The sequence below is a fragment of the Anolis sagrei genome, chromosome 1 (genome assembly GCF_037176765.1).
Source record: "Anolis sagrei isolate rAnoSag1 chromosome 1, rAnoSag1.mat, whole genome shotgun sequence".
In the NCBI taxonomy this organism is placed as follows: Eukaryota; Metazoa; Chordata; class Lepidosauria; order Squamata; family Dactyloidae; genus Anolis; species Anolis sagrei.
In genome coordinates this window covers 153624372-153646795 of record NC_090021.1, presented here as the reverse complement: position 1 = coordinate 153646795, position 22424 = coordinate 153624372, and the positions used below count along the sequence as shown (strand labels likewise).

Below are 22424 nucleotides of genomic sequence, written 5' to 3'. Positions count from 1 at the left end.
GGACACAAGCAGAGCTGGATGATCTGGATGGAAAAACAAGAAAACTGATGACAATCCACTACTCATTACATCCGCGTAGTGATGTCGATAGACTTTACCTGCCCAGAAAATCAGGAGGCAGAGGGCTTCTGCAAGTGAAACAAATGGTAGAAGAAGAGAAATATGCTCTGGCAGATTATGTGAAAGACAGTCAAGAACCAACATTGAGGGAAGTCAATAGTAGTAAACTGCTTCAAGTGCATAAGACAAAGAGTAAATACCGTAAAAACACAATCCAGAGCAGAAGAGAAAACTGGCAAAAGAAGGCTCTCCATGGACAGTTCCTGGCAAAAATTGAGAGCCAAATTGACAAAGAAAAAACATGGCTGTGGCTCACAAATGGGACTTTGAAAAAGGAGACAAAGGAGGCCCTGATTCTGGCAGCCCAAGAACAAGCCATTCAAACCAATGCCATCAAAGCCAAATCTCTAAACTCAAATTTTCTTTTGTGGGATATCCCACACATTGTGAATTTCTGTTATGTATGCTTTGTACAAGTTGCTAGAACAGATCTACAATGGGTCCCATTCCTTGTATAAACTGATATAGACTGTTGGTAAACAATGTTCATTTGCTAGGGTGCAGAACCTGCATCAAAATGCCAGCAAGCACAAAAGCTGCACCATTGGAGTAGTTTGTGGATTTGATTTTTTGAGATAATTGTTGTTATGAAGGTTATTTATCATTTTACCATGGCACAGTCTGAAGGAGTTATTTTGATGAACTTAAGGGGAAAAACAGATATTCCATTTAGAACAGTGTTTCTCAACCTGGGGGTCGGGACCCTTGAGGGGGTCACGATGAGGTGTTGGAGGGGTCGTCAAAGACCATCAGGATACACAGTATTTTCTGCTGATCATGGGAGTTCTGTGTGGGAAGTCTGGCAATTCTATCATTGGTGGGGTTCAGAATGCTCTCTGATTGTAGGTGAACTATAAATCCCAGCAATTACAACTCCCAAATGTCAAGGTCCCAGCAGTGTTCACATTTGGGCATATTGAGTATTCGTGCCAAAATTAGTCCAGATCTATCATTGTTTGAGTCCACAGTGCTTTCTGGAGATAGGTGAACTACAACTCCCAAACTCAAGGCCAATGCTCACCTAACCCTTTCATTATTTTTTGCTGGTCATGGGTGTTCTGTGTGTCAATTCTATCTCTAGTGGAGTTCAGAATGTTCTTTGATTGTAGGTGAACTATAAATCCCAGCAACTACAACTCCCAAGGTCCAGAGAATGAAAATACATCCTGCCTATCAGATATTTACATGACGATTCATAACAGTAGCAAAATTCCAGTTATGAAGTAGCAACGAAAATAATTTTAGGGTTGGGGGTCATCACAACATGAGGATCTATATAAATTTATTTATTTATTTACGGCATTTATATGCCACCCTTCTCACCCCGAAGGGGACTCAGAGCGGCTTACAATATATATTTTCATACAATATATTATATTATTAGCATAGTACAATATCAGTATATATTACTATATTGCACTATACAATTATATTGTAATATTATTAGTAATATTACATGTAATGTAAATATATAATTATAATTATAATATTGAATTATTATTACTAGTATTATATTGTATAAAGGGGTCGCGGCGTTAGGAAGGTTGAGAACCACTGACTTAGAATATATATTTTTAAGGTAGCACTGTTTTTGAGAGAAATGCATGGAAGTGTACAGTATGTCTCTTGCTTATTCATCAGCTCATTCAACTGGGCCTTGCACTTTCTTGTAATGGAACAGAATGGAAATGGGAGCTTAGGCTACATCTGACATTCCCATGTTGTTTTCTGGCAGCTGCTTTGTTTCTAAATTTGGTGATGCAGACCTAATGTGGAGAGTTTGTGTCTGGTGTTAGTTTTTTTAAAGACAAACCCTATAGTTCATTTGATGATTTGCATAAATTAGTAAGCAGGGGCTGTTTGTGGTGCTTGATATTTCTCTCCAAAAATGCCCCAGTTCTTCTCCAAAGAAACCAAATCAGTCAAATCTTAACTGCCAACACTGAGAATAAATTCCACACTTCTTGAAAATGCCTTCATTTTGTATTAATGTTCAATCCTAGTTGCATAACCTTGGCCATAGAGACAAAGCTCAAAAACTTTCGAAGGCAAGGGGAAAGCCGTTTCTTTCACTTTCACACTGAAAGCCATGCAGTTCAGTTCAAAGTATGAATTAAGCTCAAAGAGGAGGCGCTCCCTGGTATGTTTAGGATTAAAGCCAGGAGACAGTCTTATGTACATATATATTTAAATTCAGAGGGGCTTACTTCTGGGTCTGCGTTGAGCTGTAAAATATTGCCATGAGGGTCTGCAAAGCAAATTATAGTAGGGCTGTCGTGGTACTAAGAGCTCTCACCAGGGAGTTAATGCCCCTGAAGATGGTGGGATTTATGTTCAAGTAGCTGTTCTTTGGATCCTTTGGAATCTATGGTGTGTTGCTTCTTATGTTGTTACTAGCTGTACCTGCCACGCGTTTCTGTAGCCAACCTTCCCTCCCTCTTTCCTTCTTTCCTTCTCTTCCCTTCCTTTCCCCCTCTTTTCTTTCTGTTCTTCCTTCTCTACCTATTCTTGGACTGCAACTCCCAGCAGTCCTCCTGATCGATCTATCTACCTACCTATCTCCATCTAATCTATCTATCTGGAGGATTGCTGGAAGTTGCAGTCCAGGAATAGGAAGTATGCAGGGGATTGGGATGCTCTAAAAGAAATCCAAGGAGAAAAAAATCTTCCAGCTTGGAAGCAGTGCATTTGGATCGTCCTCCTCTCCTAAAGGGCCTGGTCTAGGGGATGCTGGGAGCAATAGTCCGGAAGAGAGTGTGGATTATTTTCCGGGCTCAATTTAAGGTGCAGGTCTTGACCTACAAAGCCCTAAACGGTTTGTGACCCACCTACCTGCACAACCTACCTGCATGACCGTATCTCCATCTATGAACCCACACGATCTCTTCGATCTTCCGGAGAAGCTCTTTTCTCGCTCCTGCCCGCATCTCAAGTGTGACTTGCAGGGACGAGGGAGAGGGCCTTCTCTGTGGTGGCCCCCCGGCTCTGGAACTCACTTCCCAGAGATATTAGGCAAGCCCCCACGCTAGTAATCTTCAGGAGGAACCTGAAAACCTGGCTATTCCAATGTGCCTTCAGTGATTGAATGTAAGAAACTCCCTGACCAAACTTTGCACTAAACGTCCTTAGAAGCACTTTATTTATAGTTTGTGCAATTGGAATCCTCCCTCATTCTCGGATCCTCATCCTGATGATCAGCACCATCCTATCTCCCAGTTTTTAATTTTTAAAAAAAAATTAGCCGTGAAGGTGGCCCTGCCCAGTGAAATCCTCTGTTATTAATTGCATGTTTTATATTGTCTGTTGTCATCTATTATATTTCTTTGCATTTTATGTATTTTATTTTCTGGTTATTGTTATGTTTTTGTATTATGTATGTACTGCATTGATGGGCTTGGCCTCATGTAAGCCACACCGAGTCCCTTAGGGGAGATGGAGTGGGGTATAAATAAAGTATTATTATTATTATTATTATTATTATTATTATTATTATTATTATATGTTATTGTGTGTTTTGTTTGTCAAGGGAGTCATTTTTGCACATGCGCTATAGCATCTTTTTGCTTTTCTGGCTTTTAAAGTCCCTTCCGCTGTGTTTTTCAGTGTTTTTATGAGTGATGGTCACTCGTTGGCCTGATCGGTGTCTTGTGTCCAAATTTGGTGTCAATTCGTCCAGTGGTTTTTGAGTTATGTCAATCCCACAAACTAACATTACATTTTCATTTATATAGGTAGTTGGAACCGACTTTCTTCGTAATGTGTCATTCTACATTTAAATGGCTTTCCCAAAGCCATTCGATAGAACCACACTTCCAGTTGACTCTCACTTTTCAGATAAGACTTCTGTACTTTCTCTAAAAATGGAGTTTAATTGCAAGAAGACCATCCCTTTGATTGATTACGAATCGTTACAGAATATCTGCAATGCCCAAGCCAGTCATGCAACTAATGACTAAGAATCAACTTTACAGTGGGTCTTAAAGCTTTATTGTCCCGACTCTGTGAACGATTAAAGGCCAAAATTATTTGAGGTGATTTGGGGGATTGTAGCCAACATTTTAAAGAGGGCTGGTGGGTTTGTATATTATTGGGTGCGCACCAATGGTTCCTCTTCGTCCTGGAAAGAAGTGACTGGTGGAGTGCGTCAGGGTTCGATCTTGGGCCCAGTACTGTTCAACATCTTTATTAATGACTAACTGTACCCGGCCACGCATTGCTGTGGCCCATTGTGGAGAAATGGGAAAGAAAGAAAAGAGGAAGAGCTGATTTCTAAGCTATCAATACACAACTGAAGTGGCAAAATATCAACCTAATATAGGCCCATTTCAGTGTCCTCGAGGCCAAAGGGTTATAGGGATGTGAAGAAGGACCCTGGGTTACCTGAGTCCACACTGCCATATAACTCAGTTCAAAGATATTATATAGGTACTAGCTGTACCCACCACACTTTGCTGTGGCCAACCTTCCCTCTTTATCTCCTTCCTTCCTTCCCTCCTTCCTTCCCTCCATCTTTCCTTCCTTCCTTCCCTCCCGTCTTTCCTTCTCTTCTTCCTTCCTTCTCTATCTCTTTCCTTCCTCTCCCCCTTTCTTTCTCTTCTGCTGTCTCTCTTTCCTTCCATCCCTCTTTCTCTACATTCCCTCTTCCTTCGCTCCATCTTTCCTTCCTTCTTTCCCTTTTTTCTTTCCTTCTCTCCTTCCTTCCTTCCTTCTCTAACTTTCCTTCCTTCCCCCTTTTTCTTTCCCTCCCTCTTTCTCTCCTTTCTTCCTTCTCTACCTCTTCCCATCCTTCCTTTTCTTTGCTTCCATGCTTCCTTCTCCCTTTCCTTCATTCTCTTTCTTTCCTTCCTTCCTTTCTTTTTTTTCTCCCCTTCCCTCCCTCTTTCTTTCCTTTTTTCTGTATTACTTAGCTTTTCATCATTTAGCTTTTGGGGGTTTTTTTAAGTCCCTTCTGCTATATTTTTCAGTGTTTTAATGAGTGAGGGACATACATCGGGTTGTTAGGTGTATTGTGTCCAAATTTGGTGTCAATTCTCCCAGTGATTTTTGAGTTACATTACATTTTTATTTATATAGATTATTGTTATTATTACAGAAGTATAAATATTATTATAGGCATATAGATATTATTATTATTATTATCGACACAAATATTATTATTATAGGCTTATAGGTATTATTACAGATGTTATTTATTTATTTATTTATTTCGTATCAAAAGCATTGCATAAATTAGTATAAAACTGATAAAAAATAGAAGGAGCACAAGGCTAAATATTGTTTGACCAAAAACGGGCAACAGATGTATGGATATTATTACAGATCTATAGTCCCTCAAACTGATAGAGGTCCGGATTATAATTTGAAAAAAAAAATGAATAAATTCCTATGCACACTGCACATATCTTATTTGTAGTGCAAAAAAAAAACACTTTAAAGTAATACAATAATTAAAATGAAGAACAATGTTAACAAATATAAAATTATTCGTATTTCAATGGGAAGTGTGGGCCTGCTTTTGGCTGATGAGATAGGATAGTTGTTGTTGTGTGCTTTCAAGTCGTTTCATACTTAGGTTGACCCTGAGTGTGGGCCAGGTAAATGGTCTTGGAGGGCCGTAACTGAGCCCCGAGCCGTAGTTTGAGGACCCCTGTCCAAGATGGTTCAGCAGTGGAACTCTCTGCCCCGGAGTGTGGTGGAGGCTCCTTCTTTGGAAGCTTTTAAACAGAGGCTGGATGGCCATCTGTCAGGGGTGATTTGAATGCAATATTCCTGCTTCTTGGCAGGGGGTTGGACTGGATGGCCCATGAGGTCTCTTCCAACTCTTTGATTCTATGATTCTATAAAGGGAGATGCGTTCGGACATGTAAGTTGGGCCAGAACCATTTAGGACATGTAAATTGAACCAGAACTGTTTATAATTCTGATTCCAGGATGCTGTTTTCTGAATCTGCACCTCAAAAAAACCCCAGGAACACCAAGAAGAATATATATACTTTTGGTTGGGTTGTGTTTGCTTTGCTGTGGTCTTTTATACTACTTTTAAATCCAACTTTTGAGGATCGGGTGGTAGGTATAATAACTAGAGCTAATATTAAGTGATGCTCCAAGGCATCATGAAAACAAAGCCCCAAAGCAACAAACCCATGTTGCTGCAAGAAGGGGAAAAACCTTCCTCCCCCCTTTCCACTGACCATCTGCACCTATGAATTGCTCTGGCGCTCAAATGAGGGAGAGAGTTGGGAGGGGGAGGTGGACTGTTTGCTTGGATCATCTGCAAAGTGCTGGAATCTACGAAGGAAGGCTGCAAAGAGGACCAGGAAAGGAAGGAAAAGCGGAAGGGATCCCAAGGCAGTCTCAATGGGCCGGTCTTGGGGATGCCCGTCTCCTCCTCCATCAGCACCGCTTCCTTGGGGTCAGGGCAGGGGGGCGCGCGCTCTGGGCTGGGTTGCCCCTCCCGCCCCTGACGTCATGCCACGGGGAGGGGGCGGGGCGAGGCGCGAGAAGAGTTGTAGGGGGAGGGGCAACTGCGCTCCTTCTCTTTCGCCACCAGTTCCAAGTTGTCGAATCAATAGCTCGCGTGCTGCTCAGAGTTGCGCCTGGCTCCGCGCGGAAGGGGAGCTTGTTAGCGCTGCCTGCCTGCCTGCCTGGCGCGAGACGAGGGCCACGCGGGACCCTTGGGCTGCTCCCGAACCGCCCCGTCAGGCGCACAATCCGTGGGGGCCTCGCGCCGTCCGGCGGGCGCGTGCAGCCTTGGCGCGAAAGCCCTGCCAGGCTGGAGAGGGGTCCCTCAGTCAGAGGCAGGCAAGGAAGGAAGGAACATAGGAAGGAGAGGAAAGAGTCAGGAAGGGTGGAAAGGCAGGAAGGAGAGAGAACATAGGAAGGAGAGAAAGGAATGAAGGAAAGTGAGAGGAAGAAAGAGAGAAGAACATAGGAAGTGTGGAAAAGAAGGAGATAAGGAAAGAAAAGAGGAAGGAAGGGAAGAGACAGGAAGAATGGAGAGGAAGGAAGGGAAGAGAGAAGACGATATGAATGAAATGAAGGAGGGGAAGAGACAGGAAGGAAGGAGAGAGTGAGGGAGGAAAAAGAAGATAGGAAGGAGAGAAAAGAAGGAAAGGGGAAGGAAGGTGAGATGAAGGAAGAAAGAGAGGAAGGAAAGAGAAAATAGGAAGGAAAAGAAAGAAGGAAAGAGACATCAAGGATGGAGAGAAAGGAAGGAGAGAGAGGAAGAAAAGAGAAGATAGGAGAAAGGAGAGAAGGAAAGAGACATCAAGGATGGAGAGAAAGGAAGAAAGGAAAGAGTCAGAAAGAGTGGTGAGAAAGGAAGGAAAGAGACAGGAAGGATGGAGAAAGAGGAAGGATAGAAAAAGAAAGGAAGGAAGAGAAGAGAGGAACAAAAGAGAGAATATAGGAAGGAAAGAGAGAAGATAGGAAGAAAAAGTAGGAAGGAAAGAGACGGGGAGGATGGAGAGAAAGGAAGGATAGAAAGAGAAGGAAGGAGAGAGAGGAAGGAAACAAGATAGAAAGGAAAGAAAAAAGACAGGAAGGAAGGAAAGAGAGGAAGGAAGGAGAGAAGATAGGAAGGAGAGAAAGGAAGGAAAGCATCAGGAAGAGTGGAGAGAAAGGAAAGAATGACACAGGAAGGAAGGAGAGGAAGGAAAGAAAGGAAGGATTATGAGAAAAGAAGGAAGGAGAGAGATGAAGGAAAGAGACAGGAAGGAAAGAAAGACAGGAAGGAAAGAGAGAAGACAGTAAGGAGAGGAAGGAAGGAGACAGGAAGGGTGAAGAGGAAGGAGAGAGAAGGGAAGAAAAGAGGGAAGATAGGAAGGAGAGAAAGGAAGGAAAGAGGAAGGATGGCGAGGAAGGAAACAATATAGAAAGGAGAGAAAAGAAGGAAAGAAAGACAGGAAGGAAAGGGAGAAGATAGTAAGGAGAGGAGGGAAGGAAAGAGACAGGAAGAGTGAAGAGGAAGGAGAGAGAGAGGAAGAAAAGAGAGATGATAGTAAGGAGATGAAAGCAGGAAAGAGACAGGAAGGATGGAGAGAAAGGAAGGAAAGAAAGAGAAGGAAGGAAACAAGATAGTAAGGAGATGAAAGAAGGAAGGAGAGAAGCTAGGAAAGACACAGGAAGGATGACGAGAAAGGAAGGAGAGAGAGAAGATAGTAAGTAGATGAAAGAAGGAAAGAGACAGGAAGGATGGAGAGAAAGGAAGGAAAGAAAGAGAAGGAAGGAAACAAGATAGAAAGGAGAGAAAAGAAGGAAGGGGAGAAGCTAGGAAAGAGACAGGAAGGATGACGAGAGAGGAAGGAAGAAGAGAGAGAAGATAGTAAGGAGAGGAAGGAAGGAGACAGGAAGGATGGAGAGAAAGGCAGGAAAGAAAGAGAAGGAAGGAAACAAGATAGAAAGGAAGGAAAAAGACAGGAAGGAGAGAGAAGAAGGAAAGAGAGAGGAAGGAAGGAAAAAGACAGGAAGGGTGAAGAGGAAGGAAGGAGAGAAGATAGTAAGGGGATGAAAGAAGGAAAGAGACAAGAAGGATGGAGAGAAAGGAAGGAAAGAAAGAGAAGGAAACAAGATAGAAAGGAAGGAAAAAGACAGAAGGAGAGAGAAGGAAAGAGAGAAAGGAAGGAAAGAGACAGGAAGGGTGAAGAGGAAGGAAGGAGAGAAGATAGTAAGGGGATGAAAGAAGGAAAGAGACAGGAAGGAAAGAAAGAGAAGGAAGGAAACAAGATAGAAAGGAGAGAAAAGGAAGGAGAGAAGCTAGAAAAGAAGGAATGAGACAGGAAGTATGACGAGAAAGGAAGGAAGGAGAGAGAGAAGATAGTAAGGAGAGGAAGGAAGGAGAGAGAGGAAGCCAAGAGACAGGAAGGATGGAGAGAGAGGCAGGCAGGCAGGGAGCCCCGTTCCCCGCCTCCTTGGCCCCTCCTCAGCCTCCCTCTGCGCCTCCTCCTCCTCCTGCAGCAGCAGGAGCAGAAGCCTTCGTGGGCCTGGCCGGCCTCCCGGGACAAAAGGGCCCCGCCTCTCCTCGGGGGCCGCCCAGCCAAGGCAGAGCGAGCTTGTGCGAGGCGAGGAGGGCTCGGCCTTCTGCAGGAGGAGGAGGAGGAGAACAAGAGGGAGGGAGGGAGAGGAGTGAGTGAGTGAGAGAGAGAGAGTGCCCGGCGGGGGCCTTGGGGGCGGGGCTTCCGCGGGGAGCCAAAGGGCAAGAAGGAGCGCGCGCAGGAGCCTCCTCTCCTCTCCTCCTCCTGCTCGCCTTCCTGGTCGTCACTCGCTCCGCCTGGCAAGGGCTGCAGGCGGAGGCTCCTGCTCCTCCTCCCCCTCCCTCCCTCTTCCATTGTATAATGCTTCGTGATCGCCGCAGCCAGAGGAGAGCGGAGGCTTAAATCCTCCTCCTCCTGCTGCTGCTGCTGCTGGCGCTGCATTCCCCGCCCCGCTCCTGCTCCTCCGAGGCGAGGAGGGCGACATATGGAGCAGCAGCAGCCGCCGCAAGATTAGGACGGAGAGCAGGGAGCCGCGCCGACCGCGACGGGGGCCCCGATGCTGTAGTTCTCCGCAGCCACTGCATGGGGTGAGTGAGAGAGAGAGTCTCCCCAAAGGAGGGAAAGGAGGGAGGGTGCGATGGTGGAGTGTCTGCCCGTCCGTCTGCCCCCCCCCCCTTTCTTGTGGGATTGAGAGCAATGGGTAGGGACTTTTTTGTTGGGGGGGGAGATCTTTAAGGGCAGGTGTGCCCCCTTTTTGGATCCATTTGCATGCCTACTTATCCCCCCCCCCCTCATCCTCCAAACCCAGATTGTTTTGCGGGCGCGGATAAGTTTCTGTCTCGGTTTGGATCCCGAGATGAGTGTGGAAAGCGCTCCCCGACCCTGTAATTTCGCTTTCTTTCGGATCCCAAAAGGCGTAGGTGTCTCTCTTTCCAAACAAATTAAGGGAGGAGGAGAAAAGGGGAGATTTATTTATGAGTCGAGTCTTGGAAAGCTTTCATGCAGAAGGAGGGACCCAGGAAGCACCATTGGGGTCTCTCTCTTCCTCTCTGGCCTTGCAGACGTTGACACTTCCTGCTCCAAAACCCCTCACTTCCAACCTGCTCCTTTTCTGAAAGTACAGGCTTTCCTTGGAGCCATGCAGGGTGCTCCTTTCTTTCTTTCCATGGCTGCTTGGGGGTATTTTTAGTTGCAAGGCGTTGGGTCCCCTCTTGTGGAATGTGTGCTTCCTTTTCTTGCTGGAAGAAGAAGAAGAGCCTTCCTCTTCAAGCACTTGGGATGTCCCTTTAAAAAAGTTGGGACTGGCCCACAGCCCTCCCAAGCCAGAACCTCAGGACCTGCCATCCAATGGCTCTGCAGGATCATAGAGTTGGAAGAGACCAGTCCACCCGCCTGCCAAGAAACAGGAAAATTGCATTCAAAGCACCCCTGACAGATGGCCAGTCAGCCTCTGCTTAAAAGCTTCCAAAGAACTCTACCAACTCCGAGGCAGAGAGTTCCCCAGGAACATAGCCATACAGCCCAGAACACACACAACAACCCAGTGATTCCGGCCATGAAAGGCTTCGACAACACAAGTTTTAAAGTTTTGGACATGTACAGTCAGGAAGTTCTTCCTAATGTTCAGCTATTGGGGAGGCTTGAAGGACTTCAGTCTCCCCAAAATTCTCAGGGTGATTCGCAAGAAGGCCTTACTGGTACATTATTTAAAGCCATTATTTCACATCCTAGTCTCCAGGGCAGCAGAAAATAAGCTTACTCCCTTCTCCCTATGACTCCCTTCACATCTTGATACATGGCCCTCATCACGGCTCCTCTCAGCCTTCTCTTCGTCAGGCTAAATATGCTCAGCTCTTTAAGCCGCTCCTCATAGGGCTTGTTCCCCAGACCCTTGATAGAATCATAGACTCATAGAGTTGGAAGAGACCTCGTGGGCCATCCAGTCCAACCCCCTGCCAAGAAGCAAGAAAATTGCATTCAAAGCACTCCCGACAGATGGCCAGTCAGCCTCTGATTAAAAGCTTCCAAAGAAGGAGTGTCTACCAAACTCCGAGGCAGAGAGTTCCACTGCTGAACAGCTCTTACAGTCAGGAAGTTCTTCCTAATGTTCAGATATTGGGGAGGCTTGAAGGATTTCAGTTCCCCCAAAATTCTCAGGGTGATTCGCAAGAAGGCCTTACTGGTACATTATTTAAAGCCATTATTCCACATCCTAGTCTCCAGGGCAGCAGAAAATAAGCTTACTCCCTTCTCCCTATGACTCCCTTCACATCTTGATACATGGCCCTCATCATGGCTCCTCTCAGCCTTCTCTTCGTCAGGCTAAATATGCTCCACTCTTTAAGCCGCTCCTCATAGGGCTTGTTCTCCAGACCCTTGATAGAATCATAGACTCACAGAGTTGGAAGAGACCTCATCGGCATCCAGTCCAACCCCCTGCCAAGAAGCAGGAAAATTGCATTCAAAGCACCCCCGACAGATGGCCAGTCAGCCTCTGCTTAAAAGCTTCCAAAAAAGGAGTCTCTACCAAACTCCGAGGAAGAGAGTTCCACTGCTGAACAGCTCTTACAGTCAGGAAGTTCTTCCTAATGTTCAGATATTGGTGAGGGGGGAGGCTTGAAGGACTTCAGCCCCCCCCCCCCCCCAATTCTCAGGGTGGTCCGCGAGAAGGCCTTACTGGTACATTATTTAAAGTGTTATGTTTATTCATATCATGATATGATCACCATTCTCAATATATCCCATATGCACGGGGGTATTGGGATAATGATACAAAAGGTTTGCTAGGGTAGATCCTCAGCCCCCCACCCCCCACCCCAGTCAAAATCCTGGCTACAGGCCTGTTCAGGTGGAATCTCCTTTTTTTGTAGTTTGAAGCCATTATTCGACATCCTAGTCTCCAGGGCAGCAGAAAACAAGCTTGCTCCCTTCTCCTTATGACTCCCCTCACATCTTGATACATGGCTCTCATCATGTCTCCTCTTAGCCTTCTCTCCTTCAGGCTAAACATACTCAGCTCTTTAAGCTGCTCCTCATAGGGCTTGTTCTCCAGACCCTTGATAGAATCATAGACTCATAGAGTTGGAAGAGACCTCATGGGCCATCCAGTCCAACCCCCTGTCAAGAAGCAGGAAAATTGCACTCAAAGCACTCCCAACAGATGGCCATCCAGCCTCTGTTTAAAATCCTCCACTACACTCCGGGGCAAAGAGTTCCACTGCTGAACAGCTCTCACAGTCAGAAAGTTCTTACTAATGTTCAGATGGAATCTCCTTTTTTGTAGTTTGAAGCCATTATTCCACGTCCTAGTCTCCAGGGCAGCAGAAAACAAGCTTACTCCCTTCTCCCTATGATTCCCTTCACATCTTGATACATGGACGTCATCATGTCTCCTCTCAGCCTTCTCTTCTTCAGGCTAAACATGCTCAGCTCTTTAAGCTGCTCCTCATAGGGCTTGTTCTCCAGACCCTTGACCATTTTAGTTGCCCTCCTCGGGACACATTCCAGCTTGTCAATATCTCTCTTGAATTGTGGTGGCCAGAATTTGACACAGTATTCCATGTGTGGTCTAACCAAAGCAGAATAGAGGGGTAGCATGACTTCCCTGGATCTAGACACTAGACTCCTCTTGATGCAGGCCAGAATCCCATTGGCTTTATTTTGCCGCCGCATCACATTGTTGGCTCAATCCAACTCAAGGCCACCCCTGCACACCAGAGGGAAGTCCCTTCAAGTTGCTTTGTAGTTTTCATAAATGTTTGCCATGAAGGTCTGGTCCCTGTATCAGCGGTTGTCTAGCTGCTTCTTGCCTTCTATGGCCAAAGCAACAAGGAACTGATTTTCAAGGTGTTGTCCTAGGTTTTCATGGCCGGAAACACTGGGTTGCAGTGACTTTTCCAGGCTGTATGGCCATGTTCCAGAAGCATTCTCTCCTGATGTTTCACCCTCATCTATGGCAGGCATCCTCAGAGATTGTGGGGTCTGTTGGAAACTAGGCAAGTGAGGTTTATTGGTTTGTTTGTTTGTTTACGACATTTATATGCCATCCTTCTCACCCCGAAGGGGACTCAGAGTGGCTTACAAGATATATATACATAGACTCATAGAGTTGGAAGAGACCTCATGGGCCATCCAGTCCAACCCCGTGCCTAGAAGCAGGAATATTGCATTCAAAGCACCCCTGACAGATGGCCATCCAGCCTCTGTTTAAAAGCTATAGATCAGGGGTCCTCAAACCTTTTAAACAGAAGGCCAGGTCACAGTCCCTCAGACTGTTGGAGGGCCGTATTATAATTTGAAAAAAGCATGAATGAATTCCTATCCACACTGCACATATCTTATTTGTAGTGTAAAAAAAAACACTTAAAAAAATACAATAATTAAAATGAAGAACAATTTTAACAAATATAAACTTATTAGTATTGCAATGGGAAGTGTGGGCCTGCTTTTGACTAATGAGATGAGATTGTTATTGTTGTTGTGTGCTTTCCAGTCATTTCAGACTTAGGTTGGCCCTGAGAGAGGGCGGGATAAATGACCTTGGAGGGCTGTATCTGGCTCTCGGGCCTTAGTTTGAGGACCCCTGATATAGAATCATAGAGTTGGAAGAGACCTCATGGGCCATACAATATATTATATTTATAGCGTAGTACAGTATCAGTATTATATATTACTATATTGTAAAAAGTAAAAGTTTCCCCCTGAAGTTAAGTCCAATCGTGTCCGACTCTAGGGGTTGGTGCTCATCTCCGTTTCTAAGCCGAAGAGCCAGCGTTGTCCGTAGACACTTCCAAGGTCATGTGGCCAGCATGACTGCATGGAGTGCCATTGCCTTCCCACCGAAGCGGTACCTATTGATCTACTCACATTTGCATGTTTTCGAACTGCTAGGTTGGCAGAAGCTGGGCTGACAGCGGAAGCTCACGGCGCTCCCCGGATTTGAATCTGCGACCTTTTGGTCAACAAGCTCAGCGCTTTAACCCACTGCAACACCGGGGGCTCCGTACATATTGTACTATACCATTTTATTGTAATATTATTAGAAATATTACATGTAATATAAATATATAATAATAATAATAATAATAATAATAATTTATTATTATTATTAATAGTATTATACATTATAATAATATAATTTATATATCTGTGGAATGTCCAGGGTGGGAGAAAGAACTCTTGTCTGCTTGAGACAAGTCTGACTGTTGCAATTGGACACCTTGATTAGCATTTAATGGTCTTGTAGCTTCAAAGCCTGGCTGCTTCCTGCCTGGGGGAAATCCTTCATTGGGAGGTGTTAGCTGGCCCTGATTGATTCTTGTCTGGAATTCCTCCCCTTTTTTTAGTGTTGATATTTATTTACTGGAGCCCCCGGTGGCACAGTGGGTTAAACCACCAAGCTGCTGAGCTTGTTGACCGAGCAGAGCGGAGTGAGCTTCTGCTGTCAGTCCCAGCTTCTGCCAACCTAGTAGTTCGAAAACATGCAAATGTGAGTAGATCAATAGGTACCGCTCCAGTGGGAAGGTAATGGTGCTCCATGCAGTCATGCTGGCCACATGACCTTGGAGGTGGCTATAGACAACGTTGGCCCTTCGGCTTAGAAATTGAGGTGAGCACCACCCCCCAGAGTTGGACAGGACTGGACTTAATGTCAGGGGATAACCTTTACATTTACCTATTTATTTACTCTCCTAATTTTAGAGTTTTTTTAATACAGGTATCCCGATTTTAGCCCATTTTCATGTTCCATGTGAGGGGAAGTCATAGGGAAAAGGGAACAAGCTTATTTTCTGCTGTCCTGGAGACAAGGACGCAGAACAATGGCTTCAACATGAAATTTAAGATCATCTGGAGAGGTCCTGCTCTCGATCCCACCTCCATCGCAAACACGACTGATGGGGACGAGGGACAGGGTCTTCTCAGCAGTGGCCCCCTGTATGTCGACGCTTCCCCCCAAGGACATCAGACTGACCACCTGCTTCTTGTCCTTTAGAAGGAAACTTAAGACTTGGCTATGGGGCCAAGCGTTCGACCACTGAAATGGCAACAAGTGAAAAAGACTTAAGTAACTTTTGACGATGAACTGACCCAGACTTGGATTTTGAATTTTGATTTTTAATAAGCGTGTTTTAATCTGTATTAATATTTTTAAAGTATTGTTTAATGTTTTATGATTCTGGCTTTTGTGAGGCTGCCCTGAGTCACACACACCCCGGGGGGGGGGGGGGGGAGGTGAGAAGTGCGGGATATAAATATAGTAAAGAAAGAAAGAAAGAAAACTACAGGAAAGGAGATTACACCTGAACATTAGGAAGATCTTCCTAACTGTGAGAACTCTTCAGCAGTGGAACTCTCTGTCACAGGGTGTGGTGGAGGCTCCATCTTTTGAGGCTTTTAAACAGAGGCAGGGTGGCCATCTGTCAGGAGTGCTTTGAATGCAAATTTCCTGCTTCTTGGCAGGGGGTTGGACTGGATGGCCCACAAGGTCTCTTCCAACTATATGATTATATGTTCCAGTCTGGCTGCTAGCATTTAAAAAACTCCAAAATAAGGATAGTAAATAAAGAACAACATTAAAAAAGCAGGAGAATTCCAGACAAGAATCAATCAGGGCCAGCTAACACCTCCCAACAAAGGATTCCCCAGGCAGCCAGGCTTTCAAAGCTGCAAGGCCATTCAGTGTTAATCAAGGTGGCCAATTGCAACATTCACGCCGGCCTCAGGCAGACAAGAGTTCTTTCTCCCTCCCTGGACATCCCACGGGTATGTAAATCTCATTTGCTTGGTTTCCAACAGACCTCACAACCTCTGAGGGTGCCTGCCATAGATGCAGGCGAAATGTCAGAAGAGAATGCTTCTGGAACATGACCATATAGCCCAAAAAACTTACAACAACCCTATGATTTATTTACAGCCCAGAAAACTCACAGCAACCCAGAGTTTCAAGGTCTTTACAGCCAGGTCCTGCTGCCTGCTGTAAGAAAAGGAGGAAGCATAGAAATGGATATCACTTTGCCAACATTCAAAACAGGAAACAATCAAGCTGTGTATAGTAGGGCAAACCTGCCTTGGCTTTTTCTTTGGCTTGGGATTTGTCAAGTCTGCCCTAGACTCATTATGGTTTTGGAGCAGGGTAGATATTTTTGTGACTTAGGACACACACACACACACCAGCGTGCCAGTCTCTCATGTCCTCCAAAGCAAAGATATCAACTCCAGGTCCTTCCACACAGCCATATAACCCAGAATATCCAGGCAGAAAATATCACAATATCTTCATTGGACTGGGTTATCTGAGTCCATATATTCAAATTCAAATATATGGAATTTTGTTCAGCCATGTGGAAGGGGCCCCCATTTTCATTAAAGGTCACATCATGGTTGCTATTGAATGGATGGACAGCGAATCCGGAGATACAGAGGGCCAAATGTGTCTTCAGATTGCTTGGTTTAAATAATGGGTTTTAATGTTTATATTGCTTTTTAATTTTATGTTTTTAATGTATATGCTTATTTTATAATCCATGTTTGTTGATATAGCTTTGGATTGCTGCCGATTGTAAGGCCACTCTGGATCTCCTTCGGGGTATATAAATACAGTATTTATTTATTTATTTATTTACTTCATTTATATACCGCTTTTCTCGCCTGAGGGCTGAGAAAAGCGGTATATAAATGAAGTAAATAAATAAATAAATAAATCTATATAAATATGTAATGTTCGTTTGTGGGATTAACAGAATTCATAAACCACTGGATGAATTGGCACCAAATTTGGACACAATACACCTAACAACCCAATGTATGTCCTTTACTCAAAAATTGATTTTGTCATTTGGGAGTTGTAGTTGCTGGGATTTATAGTTCACCTACAATCAAAGAGCATTCTGAACCCCACCAATGATGGAATTGAACCAAACTTGGCACACAGTTCTTCCATGACCAACAGAAAATACTGGAAAAGTTTGGTGGGCAGTGTTCTTTGGTTTTGGAGTTGTAGTTCACCTACATCCAGAGATCACTGGACTCAAACAATGATAGATCTGGACCAAAGTCTACACGAATGCCCAAATGTGAACACTGGTGGAGTTTGGGGAAAATAGAATCTTGACATTTGGGAGTTGTAGTTGCTGGGATTTATAGTTCACGTACAATCACAGAGCATTCTGAATCCCACCAACAATAGAATTGGGCCAAACCTCTCACCCCGATCCCCCATGTGGGCCACAGCAACATGTGGCAGGGACAGCTAGTAAATAAATATCTATCTATCTAATTGCATAGTGATCAGCATCTTCAGTTTCTACCCAGTTTGGGTCCTCAGATGTTATTGAAATCACTTTTGATTATTTGAGATGATGGGAATTGCAGCCCAACATGCTTGTGGCTCTGAGGTTGGGGAAAGGCTAAAGCATGATACCCGCAAGCCTTGTATCTAAATTCAAATCCCACTCTCCTGATAAAACAGAACAAATGGCAACCTTCCAGATGTTACTGTATCCCAACTCCCATCAGCTCTAGTCATGATGCCTAATGATGAGGAAGACAGGAGTTGTAGTCCAGCATTTGGAGGGCCATGTAAAAGGACATAGCAGGACAGATTCAGCCCGCAGGCCTTGAGTTTGACACGTGTTCCAGAGGATATGTACCTATTCCACCTATGCCACTGGTAGTTGAACAATATTGAAAGCAACCCAAACTTGATAATTAAAAAAAAAACACCTTTGTGGTTTTTTAAAGGGTTGACATTTTTAATACACGGTGATTCCTTAGCAGTGATGGACTCGACAAAGCATTGTTGTCGAGATTTTTTCCAAGTAACTTGAATGAAATTCCCTAGAGACTGGTGATATTATTTCCTTCCTTTTGTAGCTGAGAAAAGAATCTGGATTTCTTTAAAAAAGAAAGAACGCCGAAGCCAATTTTACATTGAAGAGCTAGTTATTCTCCATGTGTATTGGAGATGGGAGAAGGATTAGCAGTTTGTGGTGCCAGACAGGTACCGGAGTCTGTATCCTAGGGAACACGTTCGTTGTCCAGACAAGTATTGTAACATCTAGCATAACAGCTGCAAAGAATTGCTTCCTTTTCGTGTCTGATCGGACTTCATTTAACTCTATTGCATGACTTCGGAGGAAACAAATTTAATGTTTTTTTTAAAAAAAGAAATACAAGCAGACGTACTAAAATTTTGCACCACGCCTGTGTTTTGAATCATAAGCTGTGTGTAATGGAGCATGACCTTCTTTGAAGTTGTTTAAATAGATGTGAAAACTTGTTGTTTCAATACAACCATGTTTAGGTAAGATGTTTAAGGCAAACCAGATCATAAGACTAACAAGTTGCCGGGCTTAAGCTGCAGTCGGCTTAACATTTACTTAGAAGTGAGAGCAATAATTACATCTGATGCGTATTGGATCACATACATTAAAGTTGTTTTATTTTTCACAAAAAGTAGTTTCCCTCAAATTTGGAGAAGCAACATGCAGTAATGAATCAATAATAATAATAATAATAATAATAATAACAACAACAACTTTATTTATACCCCGCCACCATCTCCCCAAGGGACTCAGTGCGGCTTACATGAGGCCAAGCCCACAGTACATCAATAGACAAAAGCAATAACAAAACAATCAATACAATACAATTAATATAAATCACACAACAATAAACCATAACAGTTACACACAAGCATTAAAAAAAAAACCTATGGCCGGGCCAAATGTAGTAGTTTAAAATTTTAAAAAAACCACTGGGCATGAACAAGGTTTTCAAGAGAGATGAGGGGACACAGTCAGTCTTAAATAAGTGGTAAAGTGCATTTTGAGGGCATATTGCTGAGAATTTTCCTTATTCTGGGAAGGCACACTGGAACAACCATGTTTTCAGGCTCCTCCTAAAGACTGCCAGAGATGGGGCATGCCTGATGTCCTTGGGAAGTGAGCTCCAGAGTCGAGGGGCCACCACTGAGAAGGCCCTCTCCCTCGTCCCTCCCAATCGCTCTTGCGAAGGAGGTGGGGACGCGAGCAGGGCCTCTCCAGATGATAGAAGAGGTCGTGTGGTTCATACACAGAAATGCAGTCATGCAAATCGGTGGGTCCCAAACCGTTCAGGGCTTTGTAGGTAAGAACCTGCACCTTGAATTGGGACCGGAAAATGAACGGCAGCCAGTGGAGCTCTCTGTAAGTCACACCAGTTAGTAACCTGGCTGCTGCCCGTTGTACCAATTGAAATTTCCGGGCCGTTTTCAAGGGCAGCCCCACGTAGAGTGCATTACTACATATAAACCATGCAGATGCCAGATTTATTAAAACATACCTTCCTCTCCCACTCCCCCCCAAAAGTTGTCAAAACTATTCCATCTGAACATTAGGAAGAACTTCCTGACTGTGAGAGCCATTCAGCAGTGGAACTCTCTGCCTCAGAGTGTGGTGGAGGCTCCTTCTTTGGAAGCTTTTAAGCAGAGGCTGGATGGCCATCTGTCGGTGGTGCTTTGAATTCAATACTCCTGCTTCTTGGCAGGGGGTTGGACTGGATGGCCCAACTCTATGATTCTATAGGTGTGGAAAGTTTAAAATTTCATATCCATAACACCTTATGTTAATAACCATTTAAATTACTGTGTTGGGAACAATTATGCTATTTCTTCATCCTTTAATTTGAAAAAGTTTATATTTTGTATATTTCAGAAGTAGCTGGGGTTGATATGCAGCAGGTGTTATTTAGTAGTTGAGAGGGAATGTTGCTTTTGTGTGCGTGCCTGTGTATTTATGGGAATGCAGTGCATCAGAAGTGATATTATGTCATTTCAAAAGTGTAGGCAGTCTTCCTCTGACCCACTTATAAGGGCTCTTCTCTTCAGTGCCTCCTTTGGAAGCACAATTTCTGTCTAAAAAAGATAACATAAATGGAGACAGCTCCAGTTGCAACAGATTCTTGGCCAAAAAGAGGCAAGGGGGAGGGGCAGAGGAGAGGGAGAGAAAAGAAAAGAAATTGTGCCAGAAACAGCAGGCTCTGATTACAGAGTCCAAAGATCATTTAATGCACTAAAGGAAAGGGAGGGGGCAGGGAGAGAGCAAGGTCCAGTTCAAGCAGCTGTAGGCTAGCAATAGTGCCAGCTGATCCAACTTCTCCTATAAGCAGCCTCCTTCCTCATTGCAAGAGAGACTGGTGGTTGGGAAGGACCACTATACTTTGACGGTTGCATTGGAAGTACAGAAAGAAAAGAGGTGTGGGTGGGTCAGAAATAAAAGAGGGGTGGGTGATCGAGAAAACCTTATATTATGGTGAGGTTCTATCATCCAGAACGGTGAAGCTCAGGTGTCAGAGACCCAGCACAAACTGAGCTTAGTTTTTTCTTTTCTTTTTGTGAAACTGCAAGTCACTTCTGGTGTGAAGAGAACTGACCGTCTAAAGAACATTGCCCAGAGGATGCCCGGATATTTTGATGTTTTACCGTCCTTTTGAGAGGTTTCTCTCATTCTCGCATTCGGAACTGGAGCTGACAGAGGGAGCTCATCTGTACTGTCCCCGGATTCGAAACTCCATACTGTCAGTCTTCAGTCCTGCCAGCACAAGGGTTTAACCCATTGCGCCACCGGGAAGTGGGATTGTTTGTGGGATTAACATAACTCAAAAACCACTGAACAAATTGATACCAAATTTGGACTAAAGACACCTATTAGGCCAACAAGTGACCATCACTTATAAAAACACAGCAGACGGGACTTAAAAAGCAAAAAACAAAAAAAAACCCAAAAGAAATTCTACAGCGCATGGCAACCAAAACACACAACAGCATATCCACACTCTCTTCCGGACTACATCTCCCAGCATCCCCTAGACCAGGCCTTTTAGGAGAGGAGGATGATCCAAATGCATTGTTTCCAAGCTGCAAGCTTTCTTCTCCTTGGATTTCTTTGAGAGCATCCCAATCCCTGTGTATTTCGAATTCCCTATTCCTGGACTGCAACTCCCAGCAATTCTCCAGATCAGTGATTCTCACCCTGTGGGTCCCCAGATGTTTTGGCCTTCAACTCCCAGAAATCCTAACAGCTGGTGAACTGGCTTGTAGGCCAAAACACCTGGGGACCCACTGGTTGAGAACCACTGGATTAGATAGAGATAGGTAGGTAGGTAGGTAGGTAGGTAGATAGATCAGAAGGACTGCTGAGAGTTGCGGTCCCCAAGGGGACTCGGGGTGGCTTACATGAGGCCATCCCAACAAATAATACATCAGTAAAAACGCCATAGCAGCAAAATACAATACAATACAAAACATCATGGATAATATAGAAGCAGTAAAACAGAAAATTTAAAATATAAGAATCCAGCACTGTGGGCAGGGCCAAATGTAATAAATTAAATTTTTTAAACACGGGGTGTGTGTGACAGCAGTAGAGTATGTCTAAACAGGGGTTTTTTGAGGGTAATGTAGGAATTACTCCAACGGGCAGATAAAGTGCTTGAGGGGACATTTTGCAGAAAATTGGTCAAATCAGGGTATTGTTTTCTTTATTCAGGGAAGGCACATTGGAACAGCCATGTTTTCAAGCTCCTCCTAGAGACTGCCAATGTGGGGGCTTGCCTGATGTCCTTGCGGTGTGAGTTCCAGAGTCGGGGGGCCACCATAGAGAAAGCCCTCTCCCTCATACCCACAAATTGCGCCTGGGAGGGGGGCGGGAGCGAGAGCAGGGCCTCTCCGGACGATCAAAGAGATTGTGTGGGTTCGTAAATAGAAATGCGGTCACACAGGTAGGTGGGTCCCAAAGCATTCAGGGATTTGTAGGTGAGAACCTGCACCTTGAATTGGGACCGGAAATGAACGGCAGCCAATGGAGCTCCCTATAAATAATAATAATAATAATAATAATAATAATAATAATAATATACTTTTTTTATACCCCGCCACCATCTCCCCAAGTGACTCCAAGCGGCTTGCATGAGGCCAAGTCCAACAACACATCAATAAAACAAAAAGCAATGATAAAAAAACAATACAATTAATATAACTCACATATAAACAATAACATGCAAGGATTTAAAAAACCTATGCTCCAGTTAGTAATCTGGCTGCCACCCGTTGAACCAATTGAAATTTCCGGCCCTCATATCTCTTCTATGTGTAATTTGCCTTTGAGCGAACCTAACAAAAAAAATTTCCGGCCCTCACAGGATGTTTTTGGGAATTTCAGGTCCCAACCTTGGACACTGGCATCGCAGCGAACTCAGAAGCTGGATTCAGGAAGGATTGCATTTAAGGAATTAAGAATAGGCTCTCAGGCTAACTAGTTTATATCCTTTGCAGTTAAATTGTCCTGCAGCACACTT

The 22424-nt window shown here is 44.3% G+C and overlaps 1 protein-coding gene across 4 annotated transcripts in view; it reads left to right on the top strand.

Moving 5' to 3' along the window:
- SERTAD2 (SERTA domain containing 2) overlaps nucleotides 1-22424 on the top strand; it is a 187056-nt gene that overhangs the window by 128179 nt on the left and 36453 nt on the right. The window contains exon 1 of one of the 4 annotated variants that reach the window (XM_067469585.1): nucleotides 9299-9679. The exons of 2 other annotated variants lie outside the window; for them this stretch is intronic. Coding sequence is in view for 1 of the 2 variants with exons in the window: in XM_060784422.2 (XP_060640405.2) it covers nucleotides 9675-9679 (5 nt within the window). In the remaining variant the exon portion in view is untranslated. Of the gene's footprint in view, nucleotides 1-9298; nucleotides 9680-22424 lie in introns of those variants that run through there. One more of the 4 variants, XM_060784422.2, reaches the window with a different exon arrangement.